The following is a 27,437-nucleotide window of genomic DNA, read 5'->3' as shown; positions in this document are numbered from 1 at the left end:
TTTTGGCCGAATCCTCGCCTAGTTCGATCCTAAATATTTATAGACTCACGAGAGAAACCGAACTACCATTCACATTCACAGAAATGTCCTTAATTGAATTTCCCTGGACCGTATTTACGCAGAAAATTTTTGTTAAAAACCACTTATCTATAGACTCAGAAGATTTCCAAAAACCAGTGAAATTTCAAAATTCTAAAAATCTGTCACTATTACCATTTCTTCTCTTACATAGTAGTGACTGGGAAAATAGAAAACTTTTTAAGCTACTGATTTTATTTATAGCTCTCTGAAAACACAACTTCGGGGGCGTAGATTTTGTAGATCTTTGAGTGCGTAGATTTGCCAATAGTGGACAGTTTGTCTGCTAATAACGCCTTCCACAATTGATCCCTACCGCTGCTATTACCTGTCCTAGGTCTGAGGCTAGATCTACTGTGCACTGAATAGGTACTCGTAGGAACCACGGTTTGACAGGTATGCAACACTTAGTGGTGGTATAGATGTTGCCCTTCTTGGGAGTTGAGTTACTTTCATCCCATTTACTGTCGAAAAGTGAGAGTGACCCAATAGGCGGTACCTGCGACTGCCTAGCCTTTTTTAGTTCCGGCATCAGCCTCGTTAAAGCCGTACGAAGTGGCCGCACCAGGCGCCAAACTCTTTAGAGGCTGCTAAAAATCAACTGCAAAGAACATGTTTCTTTAAAAGATTATTTATTCTGCGACAAAGATAAATTGTATTTATATTTTTTATGGTTAAACAAAAATTTGGAGTGAACACTTACGTGTCTTTCTCTAACTACTATTCTTAAATTCTAACTTTCAAATTTCCTCCAAACTCCAAAATTTGAGTCATATTAATTTATTATTTATTTCTCCAAATTATTTCTCAGTTTTTCTGCGATTCGCTTTAAAGCCAATCCAGCTAGTGTAGTAACTAGTATACTAACTGCTCTTATAAGTTACTTAAAAAACGTTTTATTTTACAAAAATTGAGTATATATGGCCTTCGGAGGATGCTAAAGCCAGCGGTTACCTTCTTTGGACTTCGCGTTCATAACACATATAATAGATAAATATACCACAATTATTCGAAACAATTCTCTTGGGAAATTCCTTTTCATACAGTTGCTCAGAAGATTTATGATGTTTTTTTTGGCATTGGCTTTCGCCATACAGCCAGCATCGTCTAGGTGCTTATCACTAGAATATCACTCACTCTCCATTCTTACTTATAAATACATTCGCTTCACACATTCATCCCTCTACTATATACAACTATTTACATAAACCTTACAACTAATGGATGGATCAGTACTTTATATTCCTGCCATCCTTATGGCTTAACCGAAATTAAAATCACGTAATCCTGCTCTCATTATTTTCTTCCATTCATTCTAATCGGCTATAACTTTTAAATACATTCATATTTCTTTGCTAGCTCTGCTACAGATTTAAGCACATAGATGTTGGTGGAGAATATTATGTCTTCGTAGCGAAATGGTGCATCTAAATACCTGTATATGTCGTCAAACATTCGTTTCCTTTCTACCACATAACGTGGACATATCATTATTATGTTTGAAATCCTCCTCCTCATTGCAATCTACGCAAAGAGGACCTTTTGTTGATCCTGTGAAGATACGATCCGCACACCGCGTGGTTTCTCTCAGCCTGCTTATTGTCGTAAACAACCCATTTATTAGTGACAGTTCCCCTTAAACCATGGTTGTCTAGGTAACTGATCTGCTATAGTTTTATAGAATCTCCCTTCATTACCATTTTACTGTAATCTGTCTGCCACTTTTGTAGTGCTGTTTTTGCAATTGTACACTTGATATCGGTGTGTGGTAATTTATAATTAGCCATTTGTGATGTTAAGCTTGCACTAAAACAGTGGTTTACAAAATTTCTGTACGGAATGCGTCTTTTCTAGTTTATAATTTTGTATTTGTTTACATTTTGTTGCGCCTCACCATTCATACTAACTTAGAAATTTTCCTCGTTTCTGCCAAAGCAAAACGTCATTTACTAAAAAAAAAAAAAAAATGTATTTCCAAAGTATCCGTTCTTTAAAATCCACGCCGCTGGTCGCGCTACCATCTGAATGCCCTGTGGTCGATCTTCCAGAGAGGCAGTAACTTTCTCTAACGCCTTAAGGGCCCGATCATTACTGGTTGGCCGCCGTTTTCGATATATAGCCAATGTACGTGCACATACGTCCATAGGCCTACTGTGTGAAGTACATCTAAAGTGGACTTCAAAGACGTATTGGCCAACTTCATATTTTCCACCGTTCTTGAGTGACGTCACTTTACATTTTTTTTGTCTAAAAGCATTACTTTTTTGCAATAAAAATGTTATTACTCAAACAGTTTTAGTCCGAATTCGATTCTGATGACACGGTTAGAAAGATAGATAAATTTTCTAAAAATTGATACCATTTCGAAGCATAACTTATTCTCCAATCAGCCTCAATCTCTCTCCGAATCCTGGAAAAATAAAAGTAATCGAAATTTTTAAGAAAACTCATTAGGCCCTTACGTGATCATTATGAGACCTAGGTGCTGGCACTTTTTATAAAAGTTTCCTTGTTTAATGGGCTTTCTAACGGTATATCATTTTCCAGGATTCCTTTTATCTTCGTACGAGAAATTACGTTTGTTTTTGCAAGAAAACGTGTTCACGAGCACTCTACAGTGTTAGTTTATCAACTTGTTTAATTCATTGAAAACTCTTTTAGATGGACCAGTAGTCAATTTTTAAAGTAGATTGTCTTAAAATAAGGAAGTGAAAGGTTACGTCTTTGAAGTCCACTTCAGATGTACTACACACAGTAGGCCTAAGGACAATAGTTACTGGTTCACCCTGTATACTATATACGTATTATATATTTATTTACAAAAACATAATTTACAAATAAGTTAGGGATACAAAGAGTTTCGAGTTATACAAAATCATTTTTTGTCTTCTTAATCCATTATTACTGCTGTACTTACAGTAAAATTTGTTCTGTTATTTCTTATGTTTTCTCAATATAATCCATTAATATAATAAAAAATATTCGAATGTTCATTTTTTACTTTTACGATATCATTCATAGTAACAGAGGTTAAAACAAAATATTTCAATATTTATGATAGCCTTATCATAGATGCACTAGATCAGCACCCACTTTGTAAATTACATATCTTAATATATAATTACATATATTACTTTGTAATTACATGAAATTAAAAAAATCCTCTTTTTTACGCAAATTTTTCAACAGTTCAGTATATAGCTGTACTATCCGATTCAAACCCTGTTTTGGGGTTCCGAAGTGTGTTAAGGCTGCGACCATTAACTTATGGGTGCAGAGTAGGTCTCAGGAGTGGTGGCTTGCCACTACTGGTCAGAGAGACAGGCGAAGGAGTTTATTAAAGGCTATTCGCCGAGGCTGACTGCAGAATTAATCCGTCAAGGCCGTGTGGGGGCTATAAGGGGGATGATTGTAGGCCTATTAACTGGGCCACTGCAGGCTCAGAAAACACATGCATCGCATGGGCCTGGCAGATGATAGCCAGCCTCTGTAGGTTCTTTCAGGAAGAGGAGAAAACGGCACTGCACGTGTTGTGTCAGTGTGAGGGGCTTGTCTGGGGCTAAGTATATTACTTCTCGGGGAGGAAAAACCAAGGTCTGGTGAGCTTTACCCAAGAGTCACTCTCCAGCATTAAGAGTCTGATCAAAAGGACAGGTCTGGAGGGTGAGCTTTAGAGTGAGGGGAACCACAATAGATCTAAAGGAGTCGCAGTGGCGTAGGCCTTGAGGCCGCCCTAGCCTAATCAAATCTAATCTAATCAGATTCAAAGGAGGCATTTTTTGCAATAAGTGGCAATTGCCTATATACGAGGGTCGTTTGAAAAGTCCGTGCAAAAATAAAAACTACTTAATTTTTTGGGGTAAACCTTTTTTATTTTTCAACATAGTCTCCTTTTAGGCTTATATACTTCGTCCAACTCTGCTCTAGTTTGTTAATCCCTTCCGAATAATAGGATTTGTCCAAGTCTGAAAAATAGCCATTCGTTTCTGCAATCACCTCCTCGTTTGAATAAAATCTTTTTCCCGCCAGCCATTTCTTCATATTGGGGAACAAATAGTAGTCCGAGGGAGCCAAGTCTGGAGAATAGGGGGGATGTGAAACGAGTTGGAATTCTATTTCCATTAATTTTGCGACCACAACTGCTGAGGTGTTAGCTGGTGCGTTGTCGTGATGGAAAAGGACTTTTTTGTGGGCCAATCGTGGGCGTTTTTCTTGCAGCTCGGTTTTTAAACGGTCCAATAACGATGAATAATATGCACCTGTAATAGTTTTACCCTTTTCCAGATAGTCGATGAGGATTATTCCTTGCGAATCCCAAAAGACAGTCGCCATAATCTTTCCGGCCGAAGGAACGGTCTTCGCCTTTTTTTGGCGCAGATTCCCCCTTGGTAACCCATTGTTTAGATTATTCTTTGGTCTCAGGAGTGTAGTGATGTATCCACGTTTCATCCACAGTGACGAAACGACGCTTAAAGTCTTGCGGATTCTTCTGGAACAGCTGCAAACCGTCCTTGCAACACTTCACACGATTTCGTTTTTGGTCAAGCGTGAGCAATCGCGGCACCCATCTTGCGGATAGCTTTGTCATGTCCAAATGTTGATGCAAAATATTATGTACCCGTTCATTCGAGATGCCCACAGCACTAGCAATCTCACGCACCTTCACTCTCTTCTGTCATCCATCACCATATCATGGATTTTATCAATGATTTCTGGAGTAGTAACCTCAACAGGGCGTCCAGAACGTTCAGCGTCACTTGTGCCCATATGGCCACTCCGAAAATTTTGAAACCACTTATAAACTGTTCTAATGGAAGGTGCAGAGTCACCATAATGTTTATCAAGCTCCTCTTTAGTCTCCTGAGGCATTTTGCCTTTCATAAAGTAGTGTTTAATCAACACACGAAATTCTTTTTCGTCCATTTTTTGAAAATCACTAGACTTCCTCGATTCAAACGAATGCCAAACACAAAGAAATAGACCGATCTGGCTGAAACTTGGTGTGTGTTCTTCCAAGAGATGATACGCGCCAGTGGTGCTATCTCTCTGACTTTGCACGGACTTTTCAAACGACCCTCGTATGTTAATTGCACAGTTATTATTACAATAAGTGCATCTGATTACTTAACTTATATCGCTTAAGCTGATCATAAGGTTACCCAAGTTCAAGTAACGTTCATTCAAATGTAGCGTTTACTTTTTTGCTTTGGATTAATGGCGTTTAAATAAACTGAAGTAACATATTAAGACTAACTGGCTAGTGCGAAATTCATTTCTCGAAATTAATCATTTGTCTACGACAAATACACTATGACGTATACACATAGATCTAACACATTCACATGTGATTATTCACAATTATTAGGTATAAAATATTTACTTATTGTACTTACGATTATGAGAAGTTTGTAAATATCGTATTTGTTAGTAAATAAATAAATTAACCCTTTTAGTACCGGCGAAAAGAACGTGCCTAAGCGAACAATACCGGGCCGAATCGGCGAATTTGCAGAAGTTTGCGAAAATGCTCGTAAAAACGAAAGTAGAAGTGATATTTACAAAATATAAAAAGCAGCATATTCGGAAATAAAGGGAGAATAAAACGATACGAATTGTGTTTCATTATTTGTTGAAAATCATAAGAATAACATGAACATAAGACTTAACAAAAATCGTACAAAAGTGATTTCTCTTTTTCAAATGGTAATTGCACATAAAAAAAAGTCATAATTTGGTCATAGCTCTATATACATCTTTTAGTATAATGTATAGACATTATTATTGTCAATAATTCGCACTAATTCTGCGTCATCCATGTTCGTAACAGGGTATAATTTTTTCAAAAAGGTATCAACAAAACTGACAAAATTTTCTACTGCTAATTGTGTCTCTATGAAAACTTTGACGGTTTTTGAATACTGACTGCACGTTAGAAGGATCAAGAAAGACTGAAAAAGATTTTAGGCTTGCCGAGTCGATGCACGCATGCCACTTGAATACTCCGATAACTATCATAAACATCATAAAGATTGCGATTACGGACCAGAGAAACTATCCCGTGTCGACGAATATCCGAGGGATATCCCGGGTCCCGATTCTATCTTATCACTCTAACATATACAGACCCGCGGCACTAATAAGCATAAAATATTGTAGAGAGAGCGGAAACGGGCGAGGACGTCCGTACGCCGAAACGGGGGACCCGCTAGTATAGCCCGAGTCAGTGTGACCTGCGAGCCGGAAGTTCGTCACGGTCGTCCTGGTGTCAACCTGGTTGAGAGAGAGACTATTCTTAGTTGCTATTAATACGTATGTGTGTAAAGAGTTTTCGTTTATTTGTAATAAAGTTTTGTTTCGTTTACGTTGGTTTCCTTCCGTACCTTCCCCCTCCCTACAATATAACAAAAAGTTAAATCTAATAACCATTTTTTCACTTGTGTTGCATCGAATATGAACCATTTTAACATTTTATAAAGTTATTTTGAAACACAGACCTCTTGTGATGAGTACAATAAGGCCCCAACGGAGGCGCAACGATATATCGTCGTTGGTATTTTTGGCAAGTGCACCGAACGACGATATATCGTCGTTCGGTACTAAAAGGGTTAATAAATCAATTAAATAAATAAATCAAATATAATACTCAAGAGAAATGTAATTAAGAAATTAATTTGAACTCTTTCAACCTATTGGTTTGCATCCATGTACGAAATATTTGACGTTAAATAAAATTTTATTATTTTTAGTTACAAATAACGCCGAAGATATTGGCTAGTTACTTTTCAAATTTGAGTTTCACCACTCTAATTGCTTACCTTCAAATTTACATTATTGTATTTGCTAGTATCTTAATAAAAATGCTAAATTAACCTTGTTGGCTCGTTTCCTACCTTATTAACGAGTTCTAAATAAGATATTTAGTAGTTTTATACCATTTATTTATTTTCAAGGGAAAATATATTTTCCACTAATAAGTTTTTTAGATAGTGTTTTTATGATAAGAAAGTGGGTACTTGAAATATCTTAATAAGTGTTCAATATTTTAATGGTGTTGACTTACAATTTTAAAATAGCAATTATTATTATTGAAATTAACAACCTTATTAAAGATAAGGTCCGGTAGGACAGGGCACGAAAAAGTGTAACGTTGAAGAACACCCAAATTGACAATTTTTTTTCTCTTTTTCTATAAAAGATAAAATTCCCAAATTTTCTTTATAATATAGGCAAATCCTCCTTTATAACTGTATTTTTTTTTGCAACAACCTAGATCTGATAGATTTTGGGAAAAAAGTGGACAAAAATTAGCAAAAACAGCAATTTCAAAAATTGTTCTTGTTCTTCTTGTTACCTTTTTTATAAACAACGTAGCACCTAGACGCGTGAACCGATTTTCATGAATGAGGTGTCATTCGATTCAGGATTTTATGTAGATGAGCCTTTTACAGGTCTCGACGCTGTACATCGAATTGGAGAGGAGTTAGCCCCATGTATGTAAGGCCCCTTCAAAATTATTATTGCTAACAACTTTGAATATCTCTTAGCCCGATAATGATAAAATTTGGCAGGATGGTAGGGTTAGGGTTCCGCTATGTAACATTAAAGCGACGTTCTGCTCTTACATCTATTAAGAAGAAGTTATGCAGTCATTTAAAATTATTGTCCCGTAAACATATCTGAATGAATTATAATATATAGCTTAAAACCCTTTCCATTTCAAATATGTATGAAAATATTGAAGACCGAACCCTTTAGCTTTGAAAATCAACCCATATACTTAACTTCTAAAACTGTAAGTTATTGTTCAGGAGATAGTTAATGAGATATATAAGGTTAAATTTTGGTGTTATCAGATTCGTTCAAATTTCAAACCTCTCTCTTCGTATTGTTTAGATTTTAATGATTTCTGTACCAAATTTTAGAGAAAAGTTAGCTCTATAGCTTGTATAAGTTGGTAATAGGTAATGGACTAAAGAAGGTTATTAAATTTTGGTGGTTTTCAAATTCTTTCAAATGTTCAATCCTTGATATCTCTCTTCGTATTGTTCAGATTATAATAAATTTTTTAGCGAATTGTAGAGAAAAGTTTAGTTCTATATCTGGTATAAATAGCAATATTTTAGTGATAACAGTTATTAAGATATAGAAGGTTAATTTTGGAGGTTTGCAAATTTAATCAAATTTCAAACCTTTGTTGTAAAACAAGTTATCTATTTTTTTGTTCGTAGTTTGTTTTTGTCATTACTACCGTTGACCAAAAACGAAATCGTGTGAAGTGTTGCAAGGACGGTTTGCAGCTGTTCCAGAAGAATCCGCAGGACATTAAGCGTCGTTTCGTCACTGTGGATGAAACATGGATACATCACTACACTCCTGAGACCAAAGAACAATCTAAACAATGGGTTACCAAGGGGGAATCTGCGCCAAAAAAGGCGAAGACCGTTCCTTCGGCCGGAAAGATTATGGCGACTGTCTTTTGGGATTCGCAAGGAATAATCCTCATCGACTATCTGGAAAAGGGTAAAACTATTACAGGTGCATATTATTCATCGTTATTAGACCGTTTGAAAACCGAACTGCAAGAAAAACGCCCACGATTGGCCCACAAAAAAGTCCTTTTCCATCACGACAACGCACCAGCTCACACCTCAGCAGTTGTGGTCGCAAAATTAATGGAAATAGGGTTCCAACTCGTTTCACATCCCCCCTATTCTCCAGACTTGGCTCCCTCGGACTACTATTTGTTCCCCAATATGAAGAAATGGCTGGCGGGAAAAAGATTTTATTCAAACGAGGAGGTGATTGCAGAAACGAATGGCTATTTTTCAGACTTGGACAAATCCTATTATTCGGAAGGGATCAACAAACTAGAGCAGCGTTGGACGAAGTGTATAAGCCTAAAAGGAGACTATGTTGAAAAATAAAAAAGGTTTACCCCAAAAAATTATTAAATTAAATTAAAATTAAAAGTAGTTTTTATTTTTGCACGGACTTTTCAAACGACCCTCGTAATTGGTTGTTGGACGTTAAGCCACGCCTGAAAAAATAGGCGATTACTTTACTCTTTTTTTTCTACTTAAATTATGTTATTAAAATTTGAGTAAAACACATAAGTTTTTTCGTACATTTCTAAATGGCTGATATTACGAGCTGATGTATGAATGAAATATTCAATGCCTGCTGATTTGTGTAACTTTTTTTCGTTTAATCAACCCTTATAATTTACTTTTTAAATTGTAAGTTTTTGTTAAGCAAATTGGTCGTAGACGATAAGTCCAGAAATTACCCTGAAATGGGACATATTCTCGGAGATCCCAAATACCCTTCTCCTCCAAAAGTGCCCTTAAACCGATTATTTTCCCCAAAAAAGATTTCAGATAACTGTTATAGAACTATGTTATGAGCAATTAGATGCAAATAAGTATACTATTTTTTTTTGTGTGTGTAATTATGTTGGTCACACATTCCCTAGAAAATTTGACACAATTACAAAACTTCTTCTAACCTAGAAGAGCAAGTAAACACTTCTTTTTTGTTTACATTTGTAAAATTTATTAATTTAATATTTGTATTAATCTTGAATGTTTGTGTTAGTGGCAGAATGTGCAATGTAGCATTTTATCTGTTTAGTTGCTTAATAAATTGTTTTACAGATTAAGGCATTTTGTTCAGTATATGTTATTAAAACAACTTTTATTAAAAAAAAAAAAAAAAACAAAAGATTATATATTAATTGTACGTGTTAGTTAATCATTTTATGTAATTGTTAACATTTGTTAAACAATTACAATATGAGTTAAAATAAGACAAAATAAAAGAAAGTAAACAAATTGAACGCTATATTAAATTACACACTTCATTACAAATAATTGTAAAAGTCTTTACATTACACTCCTAGGCGTCCTAAACTTCTCTTTCTTTTCATATGAGAAAATGGCATGAGTTTTTCTCATTGCTAATTTGATTTCCCACAATTTTTTCTGTGAGTAGGTGTTTCTATAATGTGACCTTCCAAGTACATTATGGTTAATTCGCACATAAATTAATACTATGGTCAATATGTCGTAATTAACAATTTCTGAAAGTAATTATATAATTGACCTTAATATTTAAAGGGAGTAAATTTAAACCTTGTAACAAATAAATTAATTGATTAAGGGGTGAACAGTGTGTGTTAAAAATTTTACTCATTATTTTTCATAAATTTGGTTTTATTTATCTTATAAATTAGGTGGTCTCTTTTATTAAATGTTAGTTAGCTTCTACATTACACAGGTTTATTGTTGTATAAATATGGTATGAAGTTTATTTCAAACTTTAAATATTTAAAGTATAATTAATTCTTAACAGTTGTTTCATCACGGTAGCCGAGCGGTTAGAGGCGTAGCCCGCAAAGCTATTATGTATTGTGGTACATGGGTTCGATTCCCCAGTCCTAGGCCTTGGATTTTATTTAATGGTTAATAAAAGAAATTTTACCAGTAAAGTATGTTTGTTAGTCGTCTCCGTCTACGGCACCTAATTTGGTAGTTGGACGTAAAGCGTGCCTGGAAAAAATATAGGCATTAGTTTACATTTTAATTCTTAAACATTATACAATTTCATTTCTTTACAAATTGAATGTGGGCCAGCTAATTAAGAGTTTTACAAACATTGATACATATTCCAATTGGAGTTCAGTTCTTCATAGATCTTTATTTAATTTTAATTTTATATTAATTTACTTTATTTATTTTATATAATATTTCGTATTTTTTAATTTATATGTAAGCAGTGCTCTCAAGCAGACGGCTTTGCCATTGCTTTATTTATTTTTTAAATCTACTTTGGCTATGTATATATATGATTTCTCAATAAAATAATAATAATAATAATATTCCAATTGGAGTTCAGTTCTTCATAGATCTTGATACCGTCTTAGTTTCTGGCTTCTTAAAGAGCTGTAGGGCTTGCCAAGGTGGTAATGAGATGTGGATGGCAATGTATGAAGAGTGTGGAAGAAGTTGTTAGTTAGTTTTGGTCATGTGAGTGTGAATGGCCTTGAATGTCGAGTTCTCTGAGTGTTTGGATGTTCGTAGTAAACCAATTCGTAGTACTTTTCGTCAGTGTGTTGCTAGCTGTAATCCAGACTGGGCAGGCTGGATGTTAAAAGAGGTCTAAGGAGAGCCTTATAGAGCAGTACAGTGCCAGGAGTGTTTCTGTTAATTAGTGGTTAAACTGTTTCAGTCGAGTGTATGCTTGTTGCAGTTTAGTGTTGAGGTGCAGTCTGTAGGTCTTTACGTCAGTGTGTTGCTAGTTGTAATCCAGACTGGGCAGGTTGGATGTTAAAAGAGGTCTAAGGAGCGTCTTGTAGAGCAGTACAGTGCCAGGAGTGTTTCTGTTATTTAGTGGGTATAACTATTTCAGTCGAGTGTATGCTTGTTGCAGTTTTGTGTTGATGTGCAGTCTGCAGGTCTTTTTGTCAGTGTGTTGCTTGCTGTAATCTCCAGACTGGGCAGGCTAGATGTTAAAAGAGGTCTAAGGAGCGTCTTGTAGAGCAGTACAGTGCCAGGAGTGTTTCTGTTATTTAGTGGTTAAACTGTTTCAGTCGAGTGTATGCTTGTTGCAGTTTAGTGTTGAGGTGCAGTCTGCAGGTCTTTACGTCAGTGTGTTGCTAGTTGTAATCCAGACTGGGCAGGTTGGATGTTAAAAGAGGTCTAAGGAGCGTCTTGTAGAGCAGTACAGTGCCAGGAGTGTTTCTGTTATTTAGTGGGTATAACTGTTTCAGTCGATTGTATGCTTGTTGCAGTTTTGTGTTGATGTGCAGTCTCCAGGTGCATTAAGGATTACGCCAAGACTGCGCACTCCTTGATCCTTTTGTTTCCAGGGCATTCCCTGGTTGTTAATTTTTGAATAGGCGTAGTTCTTCTACTGATGTTTGTAAGTCAGTAATGCATTGGTAATTGTCTATGTAGAAAAGGGCCATTATTTTAACGTCTACGATTGGTAACTCGATTAAGTTGGTGTTCTGGCAAACTGGTTGGTTATGTGTTTTGGTCTAAATCCGAATTTCGGCTAGTCTCTAACGCTTCAGTATATTTTACGGGTTCTCAAGCTTTTATTTTTATAATTAGGGTACAACTGTGCATTGCCAGTAATTATGCCACGCTTTCTGGTGCCAGGCGAATCTCTGTCAACATTTACTCCAGATCCATATGACGGTTAAGTCCTATAATCTGAGAGGGTTCTAAGAAAGATATGACCTTCTTCAGCACTTCTTAATTATTCAGTGTCCTGAATCTTCCTTGAGAATAATGGCATCACAGGCCAGAAGTTTCCTCAATCGTTCCTCAGAATCTGCAAATACCGTCACGTTCTACATCGAACTTTGCTACTCAGAGCAGACACCGTCGTAACACGATGCATGGGATCGTGGTATAGAGGATGTTTTTTGTTTTTTTTGGGAGGGGCGGTCCATTTTTTCCCAAGGTAATCTGGGGTATTCAGAAATCGACCGTGGCAATGCCCTCGAATAACACGTCAAGGCCATTTATTTACTCGCCTGTTTGGTCCCGATTTCAGACAGGATATAGCCTGTGTTGGTTACGCTCTCGCTGCAAACCTCCTTCCATGGGTACACGATTCGCATAACATCCTGCATCAGGAGGAATACCTTGGCAGACTGCTCCTAGGGGTTCAGGGACCCCCTGGATGATTGACGGGTACACCTTTACCGCCCAGCAGGACTTCATCGACGTTCAGATTTAGGTCCACCAAAATTTTGATTTCAGCGGCACTTCTAGAAGTGTGCCGTGAACAGTCTCCAAGGAATAGAAAGCCTGCTATTTCCAATCATTGGGTGCAAATACCCCAAGGGCGCTATCCCCACTCACACCCACACAGCATTTACTGTTAGTAAGAATTTAAATTTTTTCAAGAATTCGCTGCTTGAACCTTGAAATTTGTGGCTAGAGAGGAAGCCATACAAGTTTTACACCAGATAATTTTTATTTCAAGATTTAAAGTTTGTTTTTTTGCAAATAAATTCATTGAAAATATATTTTATCAAAATTTTAATTATTAAAAAAAAAAAATTAATAAAACTTTTTCATTATAATGCAGGCTGTACTACCCATAAAAATGTCGCGTAAGTCGCCTATAGTGCACAAAAGATAAGAAATCTCCCATCATTTCTACATAATGTGAAAAATTCAGTTAATGTAGTTGGCGGTGGTGACATTGCTCTTGCACGTACATTTTCTGATGTAAAATACACACGCTGTCCATTTTCAAGATGTACTGCTAAATGAACAACCGTTGAATATCGTTCATGAATGGAAAATGATATACAGGTAATACGCCATACAGCCTCATTGCTACTTATGTAGCGTCCCAGTTGATATTGGGTGACTTCATCGTTAGATGCAGTTGTATTTTCCACACCAAACACTGCCATATCGCTTCCTTTGTTCACATATTTGCAAATATATTTTCTAGCTTTCACTGAATTGCAGTACTCAACATTTATGTGTGCTTTACGCGTTTTTAGTAGTAATGGAGAATATGGTACTACCCAACGATTATCAACGTCAATAGTATTGTTGAGTACTTTTAGTTTAATGGATTTTCCACCATCTTCGGTATAATTTATTCTCGTATTAATAATTGCAGAAAACTGTTTTTCATGGTTTTCATGGTTACACTTTTAACAAATATTACTAATTAAATGTTATTTTCATATTTTTGGGATATTTATTCGAGTGCACCTAGAACCCCAACTCTGATTTTAAAAAAAATTTGCAAAAACCTTCCCGGGGATATACCTAATAATTTCCCAAATTTTCACGGCGATTGGATGTATGGTTTTTGAATCTATCGAGTACAAACAAACAAACAGACACACATTCATTTTTATATATATAGATTAGGTTTGTGATATAAGCATTCTAATGAGCAATTCTAATTCTAGAAGGGGTTTGAAATCCAATTATCATTTGTGTTTTGGGAAAATACTCCATGAAAGACAGTTTTAATCCTTGATAAATGTGCTATTATATTTTCTCGTATATCTTGAGACAGACTATCCTTATTACTGTACAATATTAACAACTTTACTGTGTAATATTATTAATTAAAATAATTTTTATGTCCGCCATTATTGATTATTTTTCGTGTACCCACCAACCAGCAACTCGCATACCATAGGTTAGGAAATGCTGATACAGAAGTTTTAAGTTTCTTCTTTTCCTTTCACTTTTACCTTTAAAAGCCGTTTACAAGAAGTCGTCCCGGTTATATGTTACATTGCTCTGTAAGGTACGGCCTTACAAACTGTATAACGTTATTAATAATTAAACATGACTGTTATTCGGAGTTAGTAGAAATTTGGTAGTCCTTGAGATAATAGTAACAGATAGCTGTTTAAGGTCACTCAAGATTTTTGTCTTTTTAGTAGTTAAACCAATAAAAAAATTTATATGCAGGATCCTTCGTATTTCTAAATTGTTGTTTTTTAACTGTTAGTTAAAAATGTTCTTTCCCTGTTAAAGACCGTTTGGGTGCCCAGTTTTCTGGCTGTTAAAATTTGCAGTTTTATGTAATAGCCAACTTTTTTTTAAAATCTAAAACTGGTAGAAACTTTAGAGTCTGCTATCGATAGAAACGTATGTGCTTGGTTCTCTAACGGTTTATTTAAACAAATTAAATAATAAATAATTTATTTCAGAAGCCATTTTGTGCTCTATTGTAAATTGTTGCAATAATTCAACTCAAATTCAGTAGCAGTTATAATTTATATTATAAACAGAATTTTATTTTTTTTGAATGTACATTTTTCATCGTATTTCTCAACTTTTGGTTTTTTGGAGTTAATCGAGTTATGCAGCGAACGGCTCAATTATTAAAATAGCTGAAAGAAAATGAATTTTCTGTTTTCTTTTCAAAAATAAATACTCGGTTCTTTTGACGACTTTCTGTCACCTCCATTTCTCTCCCAAAAAAATCTTAAAATGAAACTTTTAACGTGATTTCTTTTAAAGACATTATCAAATAACAAAATAATTTCTGCTTTTGTATGAGGTTTAGTTGGTAGTTAATAAAATTCAACAAAGTTGTCTAAAAATGCTAGTTAATAAGTCTAACTATTTATTTATTTAACATTGAACTTGAAACGGATAACCGTCTATAACTGTCCGGTAGGACAGTTGTATAAGGGTTGATCATCAAAAACTGCAGGAAAAAGCGTAACGTTGAAAAACACCCAACTTTGACAATTTTTTTCTCTTTTTCTATAAAAGATAAAATTCCCAAATTTTCTTTAAATTATAGGGCAAATCCTCCTTTATAACTGTAATTTTTTTGCAACAACCTAGATCTGATAGATTTTGAGAAAAAAGTTGCCGAAAATGTGCAAAAACGGCATTTTCAAAAATTGTTGTTGTTCTTGTTCTTCTTCTTCTTCTTCTTGTTGTTGTTGTTACCTTTTTTGTAAACTGCGTAGCGCCTAAACGCGTGAACCGATTTTCATGAATGAGGTGTCATTCGATTCGGAATTTTATGTAGATGTGCCTTTTGGGGGTCTCGACTCTGTACATCGAATGGGAGAGGAGCTAGCCCCCTTTATGTAAGGCCCCCTCCAAAATTATTATTACTAATTACTCTGTAAATCTTGGCCCGATTTTGATAAAATTTGGTAGGATGATAGGGTTAGGGCTCCCCTACATAACATTAAAGCGACGATCTAATCTTACACTTGTTAAGGGGAAGTATAGCAATCGTTTCAAATTATCGACACGTGAACTGATTTTCATGAAAAAAGTGTCATTCGAATCGAAATTTTGTACAGATTTGCATTTTAAAAGTCTCGACGCTACGCCTCATAAGGAGGGGAGTTTGCCCCACCCAAGTAAAGCCCTTTCTAAAACTATTATTACCAATATTTCCATAACGCTTAGTCCGATTTTGATAAAATTTAGCACGAAGAAGTGATTAAAGGTCCTCTACGTGGCAGTGAAGTGCCATCATGCTCTTACACCTACTAAGAGGAAGTCTTGCAACTGTTAAAATTATCAATGGGTGAACCGATTTACATCAATGAATTGTCGTTCGATTCAAAATCTTTGCCTCTTTGCCTTTTTGGGAGAAGTACTGTATTCGCAGTTTGTTTTTCTTACTCCTCTTAAAAGGAAGTACTGAAATCGCAGTTTAATTTTGCTAGTTACGTACAAATACCTTCCTATTTTATTCAAAACGCTTTCTCAAAAAAATTGTTATTGAGGATGGCAACTATAATCATTCTTTATAAAGATCTCTCCAGTGGTAGTTACAGTTCCGACTTAACACCTTTTCAGGTTATAATGATAGAATTGCTTATTCCAAATTTTAAACAAATCTGTAAAGCAGATATGTAACTTTGCAAAATAGACAAAAATGAAAATCTATCCAAAAGGTACAAAAATCTCCTTAACAAAAACTTACAGTTTTAAAAGTTAAGTATAAGGGTTGATTAAACGCCAAAAGGTACACAAATCAGCTAGTACCCAACATTTCATTCATGCTTAGTTCATATAATTTAAGTAATTTTGCTGCATTAACTTTTCCTTCACATTTTTTAGAATTTATTAGATGTCACAGACCCTTATGCTGGCCAGTTCATTCATAATATTATTTTGTTATAATTATGATAAAATGTATATTATATCCGTTTTTAAATAGGTACTTTATTTTAACTCTATTCCGAATTATTCTTCGGATTTAGCTTTAATTTGCCCTTTATTCTGAGATGTCACATATATATATATATATGCAAAAGTAGAAAAAGACAAAGTTAGAGTCGGCTACTGTTTAAATTTGAATCACGGATTTGAAAGAATATTTCAGTGTTGAATTCGTTTTACCGAAATATTCGTGAGCACAAATACCACACAGTTAATAACAAGTAGATTATTCAACAATAATGATTCATTTCTCAATTGTAATTTAATTTAGACCCCCTAATTTTACTTATAGTAAAATACTGGAATAATTAGCTGTCCTAAAAAATATGTATATTTTATTTATTTTATATTACATATATACAACATTGTGGGAAGAACACCTAGTTTGAGAATGTAATTGAAGAAAACCATATTATTTGCGATAAAGCCAGATAATTATTACCTTTAATTAGAAACGTTTGGCTACTACATAAAATAACAATTACTTTAATCGAATAATGAACTTAAAAAGACGATCTAAAAAAATAAATAAAATAAAATAAATAAATAAAATAAATAAATAAAATAAACAAAATCATTGATGTATGTTGATGTAAGCATTTTTTCAAAAAGTTTTTGAATTTTTTAACCTGTAATTAATTGATTGATTGATTATTATAGATTAATAGATATTAAAGTCAATCTACAGTGCTACTTGAACAAATATTTTGTAGATAAATATGGCCAGCATAAGGGTCTGTGACATCTAATAAATTCTAAAAAATGTGAAGGAAAAGTTAATGCAGCAAAATTACTTAAATTATATGAACTAAGCATGAATGAAATGTTGGGTACTAGCTGATTTGTGTACCTTTTGGCGTTTAATCAACCCTTATACTTAACTTTTAAAACTGTAAGTTTTTGTTAAGGAGATTCCTAGATATGTTATAAAAAATGCCAAGAAACGAGAAGAGTAAATACGTAAATCATTTTTCGCAAACGTTGCTTGATCGTGCGTTAAATTGAAGATATAGCGAGCGTTGGACAGTATCTTTTAATGAAGAGATTTGAAGGCGCCTCGGTAGCCGAGCGGTTAGTGGGCAAGGCCCGCAAAGCTAAGATGTATTGTTGGTAGTGGGTTCGATTCTTGGTCTCTAAACCTTGGATTTTAATTATAGTTCAATATGAGAACTTTGTAGTAAAGTATGTTTTTGCTAGTCGCCACCGTCCATGTCACCTTATTTTCTGAATGCTGGAGGGTTTAGCGGAGCCTCGTAGTTCCGTACCGTAAGTCCAGATCGGTCCCAGAAGTGTTCTGTACTGAATTAGTTTGTGTAAACCATATTTATTTACATTCATAACATACTTTAATTTTTTTTTTTTTTTTGCCAGACACTTTGTGCTTCTTCTCCTAGTCGAAATGATTGACTTGTAATTGCAGTCACATATTGCTAGGGTCAGAGTTGTTTGTACTTGTAAATATTATTTACTTAATAGTTGTTACAAGTATAAAGTTCTCATTTTTAGGTTAGGTTGTTTAATTAACAATTATTTGTAATGTGATTTAACAATTATTAAAACTGTCTGGTAGGACAGTTGTACGTATAAGGGTTGATCGTCAAAAACTGCAAGAAAAAGCGTAACGTTGAAAAACACCCAACTTCGACAATTTTTTTCTCTTTTTCTATAAAAGATAAAATTCCCAAATTTTCTTTATAATATACGGCAAATCCTCCTTTATAATTGTAATTTTGTTCCAACAATCCAGATCTGATAGATTTTGAGAAAAAAGTTGCTGAAAATGAGCAAAAACGGCATTTTCAAAAATTGTTCTTGTTGTTGTTGTTACCTTTTTTGTAAACAACGTAGCGCCTAAACGCGTAAACCGATTTTCATGAATGAGATGTCATTCGATCCGGAATTTTATGTAGATGTGCCTTTTGGGGGTCTCGACGCTATACATCGAATGGGAGAGGAGTTAGCTCTACGTATGTAAGGCCCCCTTCAAAATTATTATTACGAGTACTAATTACATTGTAAATCTTGGCTCGATTTTGATAAAATTTGACAGGATGAAAGGGTTAGAGCTCCTCTACGTAACATTAAAGCGACGTTCTGCTCTTACACCTGTTAAGGGGAAGTATGATTTGTAATGTGATTTATAGAAGAAGAAGAAGAAGAAGAAGTCTTTATTTAATTTACAAAATTACAAAATTACATACATGTAAAATAGTATTTCAATTACAGTGAAATTAAATAAAACTAAAAATAAATTCCTTATAAAGACAAACAACATGGTCATTGACCGTCCGTGGAGTCTATGATTTATTGTTGCATTTTGTATTTATTTATTTTTGTATATATATATATATATATATTAATATATATATATCAACATATATATATATTTTTTTTTTAAATTATTATTATTATTATTATTTTTATACTGTTATTATTATTATTACCTTATATACTTCCTTCTTTCTGTCTTAACTATACAATATAAAACATAAAGCATTAAACCGAAAATTGGAAAACAAAAAATAGATTTATAATTATCCTGGATTAATAAGTGATACTCGTTTTGCATAAGCTACAGTACAATACTGAACCAAAGCAACCCAGTCTTTGCCGTTCAAATAATCCACAAAGCTCTGTCTAGAAAGAGTAGGCGAACCAAAGTAACGACCGCGCAGTTCAGCCAATGCCGGACAATCCGCCAGGAAGTGTAACAGGTCCTCATACTCATTAGTGACACATAGATTGCATTCAAGGTCGGTATTCTTAAAATATTTGTAATTCAACGGTAATAGATCACCTCGAATTTTAAATATCCATCTCATTGATTTCAAAGAAAAAGCATCAGTTAAATACAATTTATCCTCTAAAGTATAATGAAGTTCTTTATAAAATGGGTAATAACTTGTATTAAATACCTTCAGTTTGCAAATGTTATTAAAATCACTGTTTAAAGATTCAATTATAATATTAAGCGTAGTTTTCCACAAAACGCTATTGTTACAATTTGTGAAGTTTAAATTAAAATTAATATTAAATTTTTCAGCTTGACTCTTAATTTCTGAAAACCAAAAAATATTCTTTTTTATTATTTCAGTAGCTAAAATTTTGGGATATCTATTTTCGGAAAGGTTTAAGGATCTGAGTAGATATTTATAGTGCAGTTTTAATGTGTAAAGGAAAATAGGCGGTAATTTGGTTTCGAAATGTATTAACGCTGAGGGTGCGTATTTTGGGCATCTCATTAATTTCTTCATGAAAAAATAAAGAACCCTCTCAACCTCGTCATATCTTTTCCATCCCCACAATTGGGCACCATAGCAAATGATATTTCTAGTAACTGAGTTGAAAATTCTAATTTTTGATGAATATGAAATATTATTATTATCAATAAATTGTGACCATATTAAGTTTATGTGATTTATATTTATGTTCAAAATGCCTGTAATTTTTCGTTTTTTTTTTTAATAACTTAAAATTGTTTGACAAATATATACTATGTATAGTTTATATAATTATTTTTTAGTAATTGAATATTTAAAGCAAAAAAAACTGTAAAATTATGCATTTATTATTGCATAAACTGCCTAAAACGTTTAGAAATTTTATAAAGCAACTCTAGGCATTAAATAAAATGCCACGCTTGCACATCCCGTCACGAGTTCGGCACGAATCTTTAGAAGTTTCTTTAAATACTCGAATAATCGTTTGAATATCTATATATTTTAAAAATGTAACAACTTCTAAAATTTATAAAAACTAGATTTAATAATTATCATTTTTTTTCCGATTTTAATTGATACTGAGAAATTAGAAACGTCTTAAATTTTTTTAAAAAAAGGTAGAGACTGTTTTTGGCATTTTTAGGTAGTAGGGGTTCCTCTGAAACATATAAGGGATTACCAAAATCTAATAAACTCACATTGACATTTCTCTATTTAAAAGTATGCCTAATTTATTTAGGAAATAATTGATATCTATTGAGAAAAAACAGTAAATAAAAAAGATCCTAAGTTAATGGCAAATTTTCATTGTTCGAATAAAAGAAACATTAAATTCAAATTTGAAAATTAATAAATTCTAATTACAAGTATTATTTATTTGTTATTAACTGTGTGTAATTTGTGCTCTCATATTCCGCTGTAAGACGAATTCAATACTAAAATTTTGTGTTAACTTTGTGATTCAAATCACTGTGGTAATAGACCAACTCTAACTTTCCCTATTTCTTCCTTGATGTGCGAGTGAATGTGATGATTATTCCAGAATAAAGATAAATCACAAGAATTATTTGAAATAGAGTTAAAATGAAGTGCTTTTTTAGTACTAACTATGATGATAAGATACATCTTTTATAGGAAAATATTTATGGGTGATAAAAGACCAGCACAAAAGTCTTGTGACATCTAATACATTCTAAAAAATATGATCCTAGAAGTATAAATATGAATGAAATGTTGGGTACTTGCTGATTTGTGTACCTTTTGGCGTTTAATCAACCCTTATACTTAACTTTTTAAACTGTAAGTAGTCAAAGTGGACTCAACGTTTCATTCATAGTAACAGGACAGTTAGTTAGTTCTATACGTAGTGTCGTAATCCTTCGCATACTATAGAAAGGGCTACAAAGTATTAGTGAAGCATGTCTGGGCAAAACAAAACTGTAAGAACAGCGGAGTATTTTTCATCTCTTCTGTATCTATCTTTATGATTTGGGACACGACGTCTTTTTGATTTTTTTTTTTTCATTATTAAAGTTATTTTCTTTCTATTTTTTTAAGCAAGCTCAAAAACTGCTTCTAGCCTTCCAAATTTTAATAAGCTATGTAATTGAACTATATTTTCCAATAATTAATCGATTGTCCTGCGTAATATGTGCAAAAAGAAATGTAAACTGCGTGCAAAAATAAATTCACCGCCAGTAGGAGTAAGGCACAGCCTTTCATACTTTCACTCGTTCATCGACATTAATCTGTATCTTAAATGATTTCAATTTGGGAGGATGATATAAATTAAAGAAGTAGTTGATGGTTAACTAAATGACGATGCATGCTTCGAATGAGATATCGCTAACTCCCTTTGTGGTCCTCATTCAAAGGATCGCTGAAGATATCGCAGTTCTTTTTCGTTTAGGAGGAACTCCTTCAACGCCTTCTCTTCCGTACTCTTCAAAAGTTCTATTTGATTTAAATTTGGCTCCAATATGGACATAACGGAATCGAACTACAGGCTTTTGCCAAGCGGCACCCCCACCTGCGTGAGTTCAAACCTTGCAATCAAGGTTCTGCTCCGAGCAGTTATCAATTCTCCCTTCTATGTATCCAACTGAACCGAACCGTTCACAGTGACCTCAATATTCCGCTTCCTCTTCCTCCACCTCTGTCGACTCTTTTCTCGAACAATTCCTGACGTTTCTCTTAGATGTTCTAGATGCCAATGGGCTCATGATTTATGTGGTTAAAACTGTCAAATCTCTTGTACGGAGTGCCATCAAAGGGTAATTTATTCTATAATTCTTGTTAATATTGTTCAGAACAGCTGCATTACTTGTGGCATAATTTTGCCCTTAAATAATCAAAAGAATTTTTTAAAAAAATCGTTAGAACATCATTTTTTAATCTCTAATTGTCATTTATCTGTAAATTGAAATAATTTATTGCCTACGTTAATGTCAATAAACGCAGAAAGTCAAGAAACTATTGTCCCAAAACAAAACTTTTGTTTACAAAAGTTATATGCAGCATTTTACTTAATCTCTAGAATTTAAAATAAATAATTCCTCAAATTCCTTAAGTTTTATTTTGAAGCATGGAAATTGGTCGATAAAAACTTTGAAAGGAAGTTAGATCTAAGTTTATTGGAGAGTTTTACGTTCGAAAATGCATTATTGAACCTTCACAAAAAAACAGGAGCAAATTAGACAAACATCATTGCAGTCAAATATACAGGGTGAACCAGTAAGTATTGTCCGTAGGCCTACTGTGTGTAGTACATCTAAAGTGGAGTTCAATGACGTATTGGCCAACTTCATATTTTCCACTGTTCTTGAGTGACGTCACTTTACATTTTTTTGTCTAAAAGCATTACTTTTTTGCAATAAAAATGTTATTACTCAAAAAGTTTTAGTCCGAATTCGATTCTAAAGACACGGTTAGAAAGACAGATAAATTTTCTAATAATTGACACCATTTTGAAGCATAAGTCATTCTCCAAACAGCCTCAATCTTCTTCCGAATGCTGGAAAAATAAAAGTAATAGAAATTTTTCAAGAAAACTCATTAGGCCCTTACGTGATCATTATCCAGACCTAGGTGCTGGCACTTTTTACAAAAAGTTTCCTTGTCTAATGGGCTTTCAAACGGTATATCATTTTCCAGGATTCCTTTTATCTTCGTACGTGAAATTACGTTTGATTTGCTAGAAAACGTGTTGACGAGCGCACAACCGTGTTAGTTTATCAAGTTGTTTAATTCATTGAAAACTCTTTTAGATGGGCCAGTAGTCAATTTTTAAAGTAGATTGTCTTAAAATAAGGAAGTCAAAGGTTACAAATTGCACTAAAAAAAAAAAATTCTAAACTCTCTGAAATAAATTTACTGACCTAAGTTTCATAAGTTTGCTAAATAAATTTTCTAAGAAAAACTAAATCGACTTTAATTATATCTATGACCTTTTAAAAGTAATGTGCATTTAAATTTTCGGGTCAAAGCTAACCCGACAATACCAGTTGAAGTTGAGATTTTGAGGATACCAGTTAAGAGTTAACCTAACTGATGGTAAATTTAAGGAAGTCCTTACTGACCAGATAGTTCAATAAAAACATGTTAAGTTAAAAACAGGATTAATTATGGAATCGTAATTGTCTGGAAAATACAATTTGAATGTTAATAATTTTTAGCAAGAGGTCTTATAAGGTCGCTTGAATGTACAAAAAATTAAAATAACTTTCAAAAAGTCTTCTTTTATTTTTTATTTTTTTTTTATAACATTTTTACTTTCATGCGACCTCCTTTATTGGCAAGCAATCCGCCGTAGTTGTTCTGTGGGCTTGATAATTTTTGCACGCCGCGACCTACTTACTACTACACTAACGTTTCTTTCTTTTGCAGGCTATACAAGAATTCAAGATGGAATCCAGCTGACACTGCAAGAATCAACTATAGCGCTCAGAGGCCAGCTTAAATTTCCAAATTTGTTTCTGTTTTTTTTTGAAAAACTTTGTCATCTATGCAGCGATGTGCAAGTCTTATGTGATTCGTAGTAACAGTCGCGTCTTATCAGTGTTTACCATATTCCTTTTACCTAACTAACGGACCCAAGTTAGGGATAATTTGTATTCCGACTCAGTGAGCCGACTCAAGTGTTCTTGTGTTGTTAATACGTAAGCCTAGAGACATGTCTACTGCTTTAAGAGTCGCAGCTACGGCGACAGAGGTGAGTCAATAGAAGTCTTCTATAGTAATAGCTGGGATTTTTGTAACTAGAATCGTCGTCGGTGAAGCAACCAATTTGTTTCAATGCAATTCAAAATGCTATTAGAATAGAGGCTATTTGCACCGCTAGATATCATTACTTTAGAATCCTTGGGGTGCTGTTTAAGGCGGACAGGTAGGACGCAAGCCTCAGGAGCTCCGCCCATCCTAAGGGCCCCCCCAATAATCAATTAAATTTTTCCAAAAATTATACCATGTACAGGATAATTATTAATTATGATGGCAAATTGATTTTACGATTTAAAATTGGTAAGAATATATTGTATTGTAACCAACTTCTGGGTAATGTCTACTTGCTTAAACTTTGTAAATATATTTTACATAAATATCATTGGAGTACACTAAATTTAAAGAAAAATGTTGGAATCTTTTGGGGAAAAAATATACGAGGTCTGTAAATTAAGTAATGAGACTGATTTTTTTATTAAAAAAAAATTACAATTCTATATTGTCACCTTCAAAATAACTTCCTTCTGAAGCAACACAGCGCTAGAGACGTTTCTTCCACTCCTCATAGCAGTGCTCTAACTCCGATACTGGAATAGCCTTCAGCTGGTCGGTTGAATGTTTTCGACTCTCCCAAAATGAGTTCCCTTGAGGTGATTTCTGGAACGTGTCCATTACTGGTGACGAGTCTTGGGTGTTTGAGTACGACCCAGAAACCAAGCGCCAGAGCATGGAGTGGCACCTCTCCAAGGCCCCAAAAAAAAGCAAGAATGGCGAAGTCGAAGATCAAATGCATGCTGATTTGTTTTTTTCTATAACCACGGAAATCGTCCACAAAGAATTTCTACCTCAAAGTCAAACGGTCAATCAACACTTTTACCGAGAGGTTCTTGAAAAAACTACGAAAAAGGGTCATTGGTGTGAGACCAAACATCAAGAACAAGTGGGTGTTACATCACGATAATGCTCCTTGTCACACACAGCAATTTCAATAAACCAGAGTTTTTGGCCAGTAAAAACATTCCTGTGGCTCCTCAGCCTCCTTATTCGCCTGACTTTAGTCCTTGTGACTTTTTTTCTCTTCCCAAAGTTGAAAAATCACCTCAAGGGAACTCATTTTGGGACAGTCGAAAACATTCAAAAGGCTGTAACCGACCAGCTGAAGGCTATTCCAGTATTGGAGTTCGAGCACTGCTATGAGGAGTGGAAGAAACGTCTCCAGCGATGTGTGGCTTCAGAAGGAAGTTATTTTGAAGGTGACAATATAGATATATAGTTATATAGACAATATAGAATTGTAATACTTTTTGAATAAAAAAATTTAAAAAAAATCAGTCTCATTACTTAATTTACAGACCTCGTTAATAGATAATGAAAAGAAAGACTTGGGATTAGCTATGCGGTTAGTTGGATTCCCACGCAAAGGTCCCGGGTTCGAATCCAGGTGTTCACCCTTAGATTTTCTCTTCCTAGAAGCTTCTTACAGCTCACTGTCCGGTGATGGAAGAAATACTCATAGGGTTGAGCCTCTTATTGTAACAAAATCAAAATTGATTTGGTATCCTCTAGTAGGTTACCTGAGGAAAATATAAAATTTCAACCTCCAACAATGTTTCATTATTTATTTACGCAAGGTACATGTACACCCTAAATTTCTTTTTCTTATTTAGAGGACATTAAAGCGGCTATTTCTGCTGAAATCTTTAAAAAATATCTGCATAATTGCAAGAGAGATAACAATCTTTTGCGATAAACGTGGATTAATTTAATGGAATAATTAATAATTGCCAATTAATTCTTTTAACAATGATATCTAATTAACATTTAGTTGTCTTTCATAACGTTGAGGGGTACAGTTTTTTAAATTATTTTTATTTTTTTTTAAATAACTGACTAATGGCATGCTCATACCTGAGTGTAAGAATGCATCTTACATAATATAACCTACAACTTACCTACCTTGTTCCATCTCAACTTGTAATTGGCCAACTTAACCTACCTCCAACCCAGTGTATACGTTATTATTTTGGGGGTCGATAGACTATACTAAAAACTCTCTTAAAGAATGTTCTAAATCGAACTAAAACTAAATTAAAGTTTAAATTCATTTATCCTACATTCAGTTAATAAAATTACATTCATTCCATATATACGAGGTGTGGCTATAAAAATAACGAGACTATTGCTATAAAACATTTTATTTTAAATTTATACATATTTAGTTATTATCACCTTCAATATACACCACTCCCCTATCACTACAACGCTCCATGCGAATTTACCATTGTTCAAAACAGTGTTGGAAGTCTTTTTCTGTGAGCTCCTGCATGAAGCGTGCCGCTTTTTCTTTCACAGCTTCAACGGACTGAAATCGTGTTCCTTTTAATGCAGATTTGACTTTAGGGAACAGATAAAAGTCATCAGACGAATAAGACGGATGGCCTAAAACTGGGATGTTGTACTTGGCTAGAAACGTCTTGACAGAAAATGCAGTGTGAGCCGGCGCGTTGTCTTGATAGAGAACCATGACTTGTTCTTCCAACAAATCGGGTCGTTTTTTTTCCTTACTCTTTCACGGAGTTGAGCAAGCACCTCACGTTAGTAATGTTGATTAATTATAATCGATATTTTTCATCCGTTTTGGACGTGGAAGGGCGACCCGGGCGGGTCATCATCTCCGACGTCTTCTCGGCCATCTTGGAAACGCTTAAACCACTCAAAAACCGGCGCACGTGATAAACATTCATCGCCATAAACTTCTTTTAATAAAAGATTAGTTTCAGTAGCGGTTTTACCCAGTTTCAGGTGAAATTTCACGACAATTCGTTGCTCTACTACAATGTGTAGTATCATGTTTTCGGCAAAACGAAACTAACACCAACTTACACAAACGACGGTTCCGGCCAGACAGATTTCTCCACAAACACATGATACGCTGTAATTGAAAGAGAAGGCTTTACGCTGCACAGCTGTCGGTCGTCAGGATTTGGCGCATGCATAGTTCTTCTGTCGCAGCATCAGTTTCGTTATTTAATAGCCACACCTCGTACATTCCTCCTAGCTAACGAAAACCTTAACTAACCTTACTAATACTATACTAAAAGCAATATTACTACTAAAATTAAACCTAAGAATTTTAGTTTCATCTCGTCATGCCTTAAACTTTAATTTGTCGCTAGAAAATTTGACATTCGGAGGGGTCAATAAAGAATAAAGGCCCCAGTTACAA

At 34.2% G+C, this 27,437-nt stretch overlaps 1 protein-coding gene across 2 annotated transcripts in view; it reads left to right on the top strand.

Moving 5' to 3' along the window:
* Bcat (Branched chain amino acid transaminase) overlaps window positions 1–27,437 on the top strand; it is a 62,165-nt gene that overhangs the window by 13,677 nt on the left and 21,051 nt on the right. For both annotated transcript variants that reach the window (XM_074143610.1, XM_074143609.1), the window contains exon 2: window positions 23,879–24,203. In XM_074143610.1, the coding sequence (XP_073999711.1) occupies window positions 24,165–24,203 (39 nt within the window). In that variant the 5' untranslated portion in view covers window positions 23,879–24,164. The remainder of the gene's footprint in view (window positions 1–23,878; window positions 24,204–27,437) is intronic.

This window comes from Rhodnius prolixus, unplaced genomic scaffold (genome assembly GCF_049639745.1).
Source record: "Rhodnius prolixus isolate KJV_2025 unplaced genomic scaffold, Rpr scaffold_12, whole genome shotgun sequence".
NCBI lineage: Eukaryota > Metazoa > Arthropoda > Insecta > Hemiptera > Reduviidae > Rhodnius > Rhodnius prolixus.
Note: the sequence above shows the minus strand (reverse complement) of the source record. Positions and strands in the feature narration are given on the sequence as shown.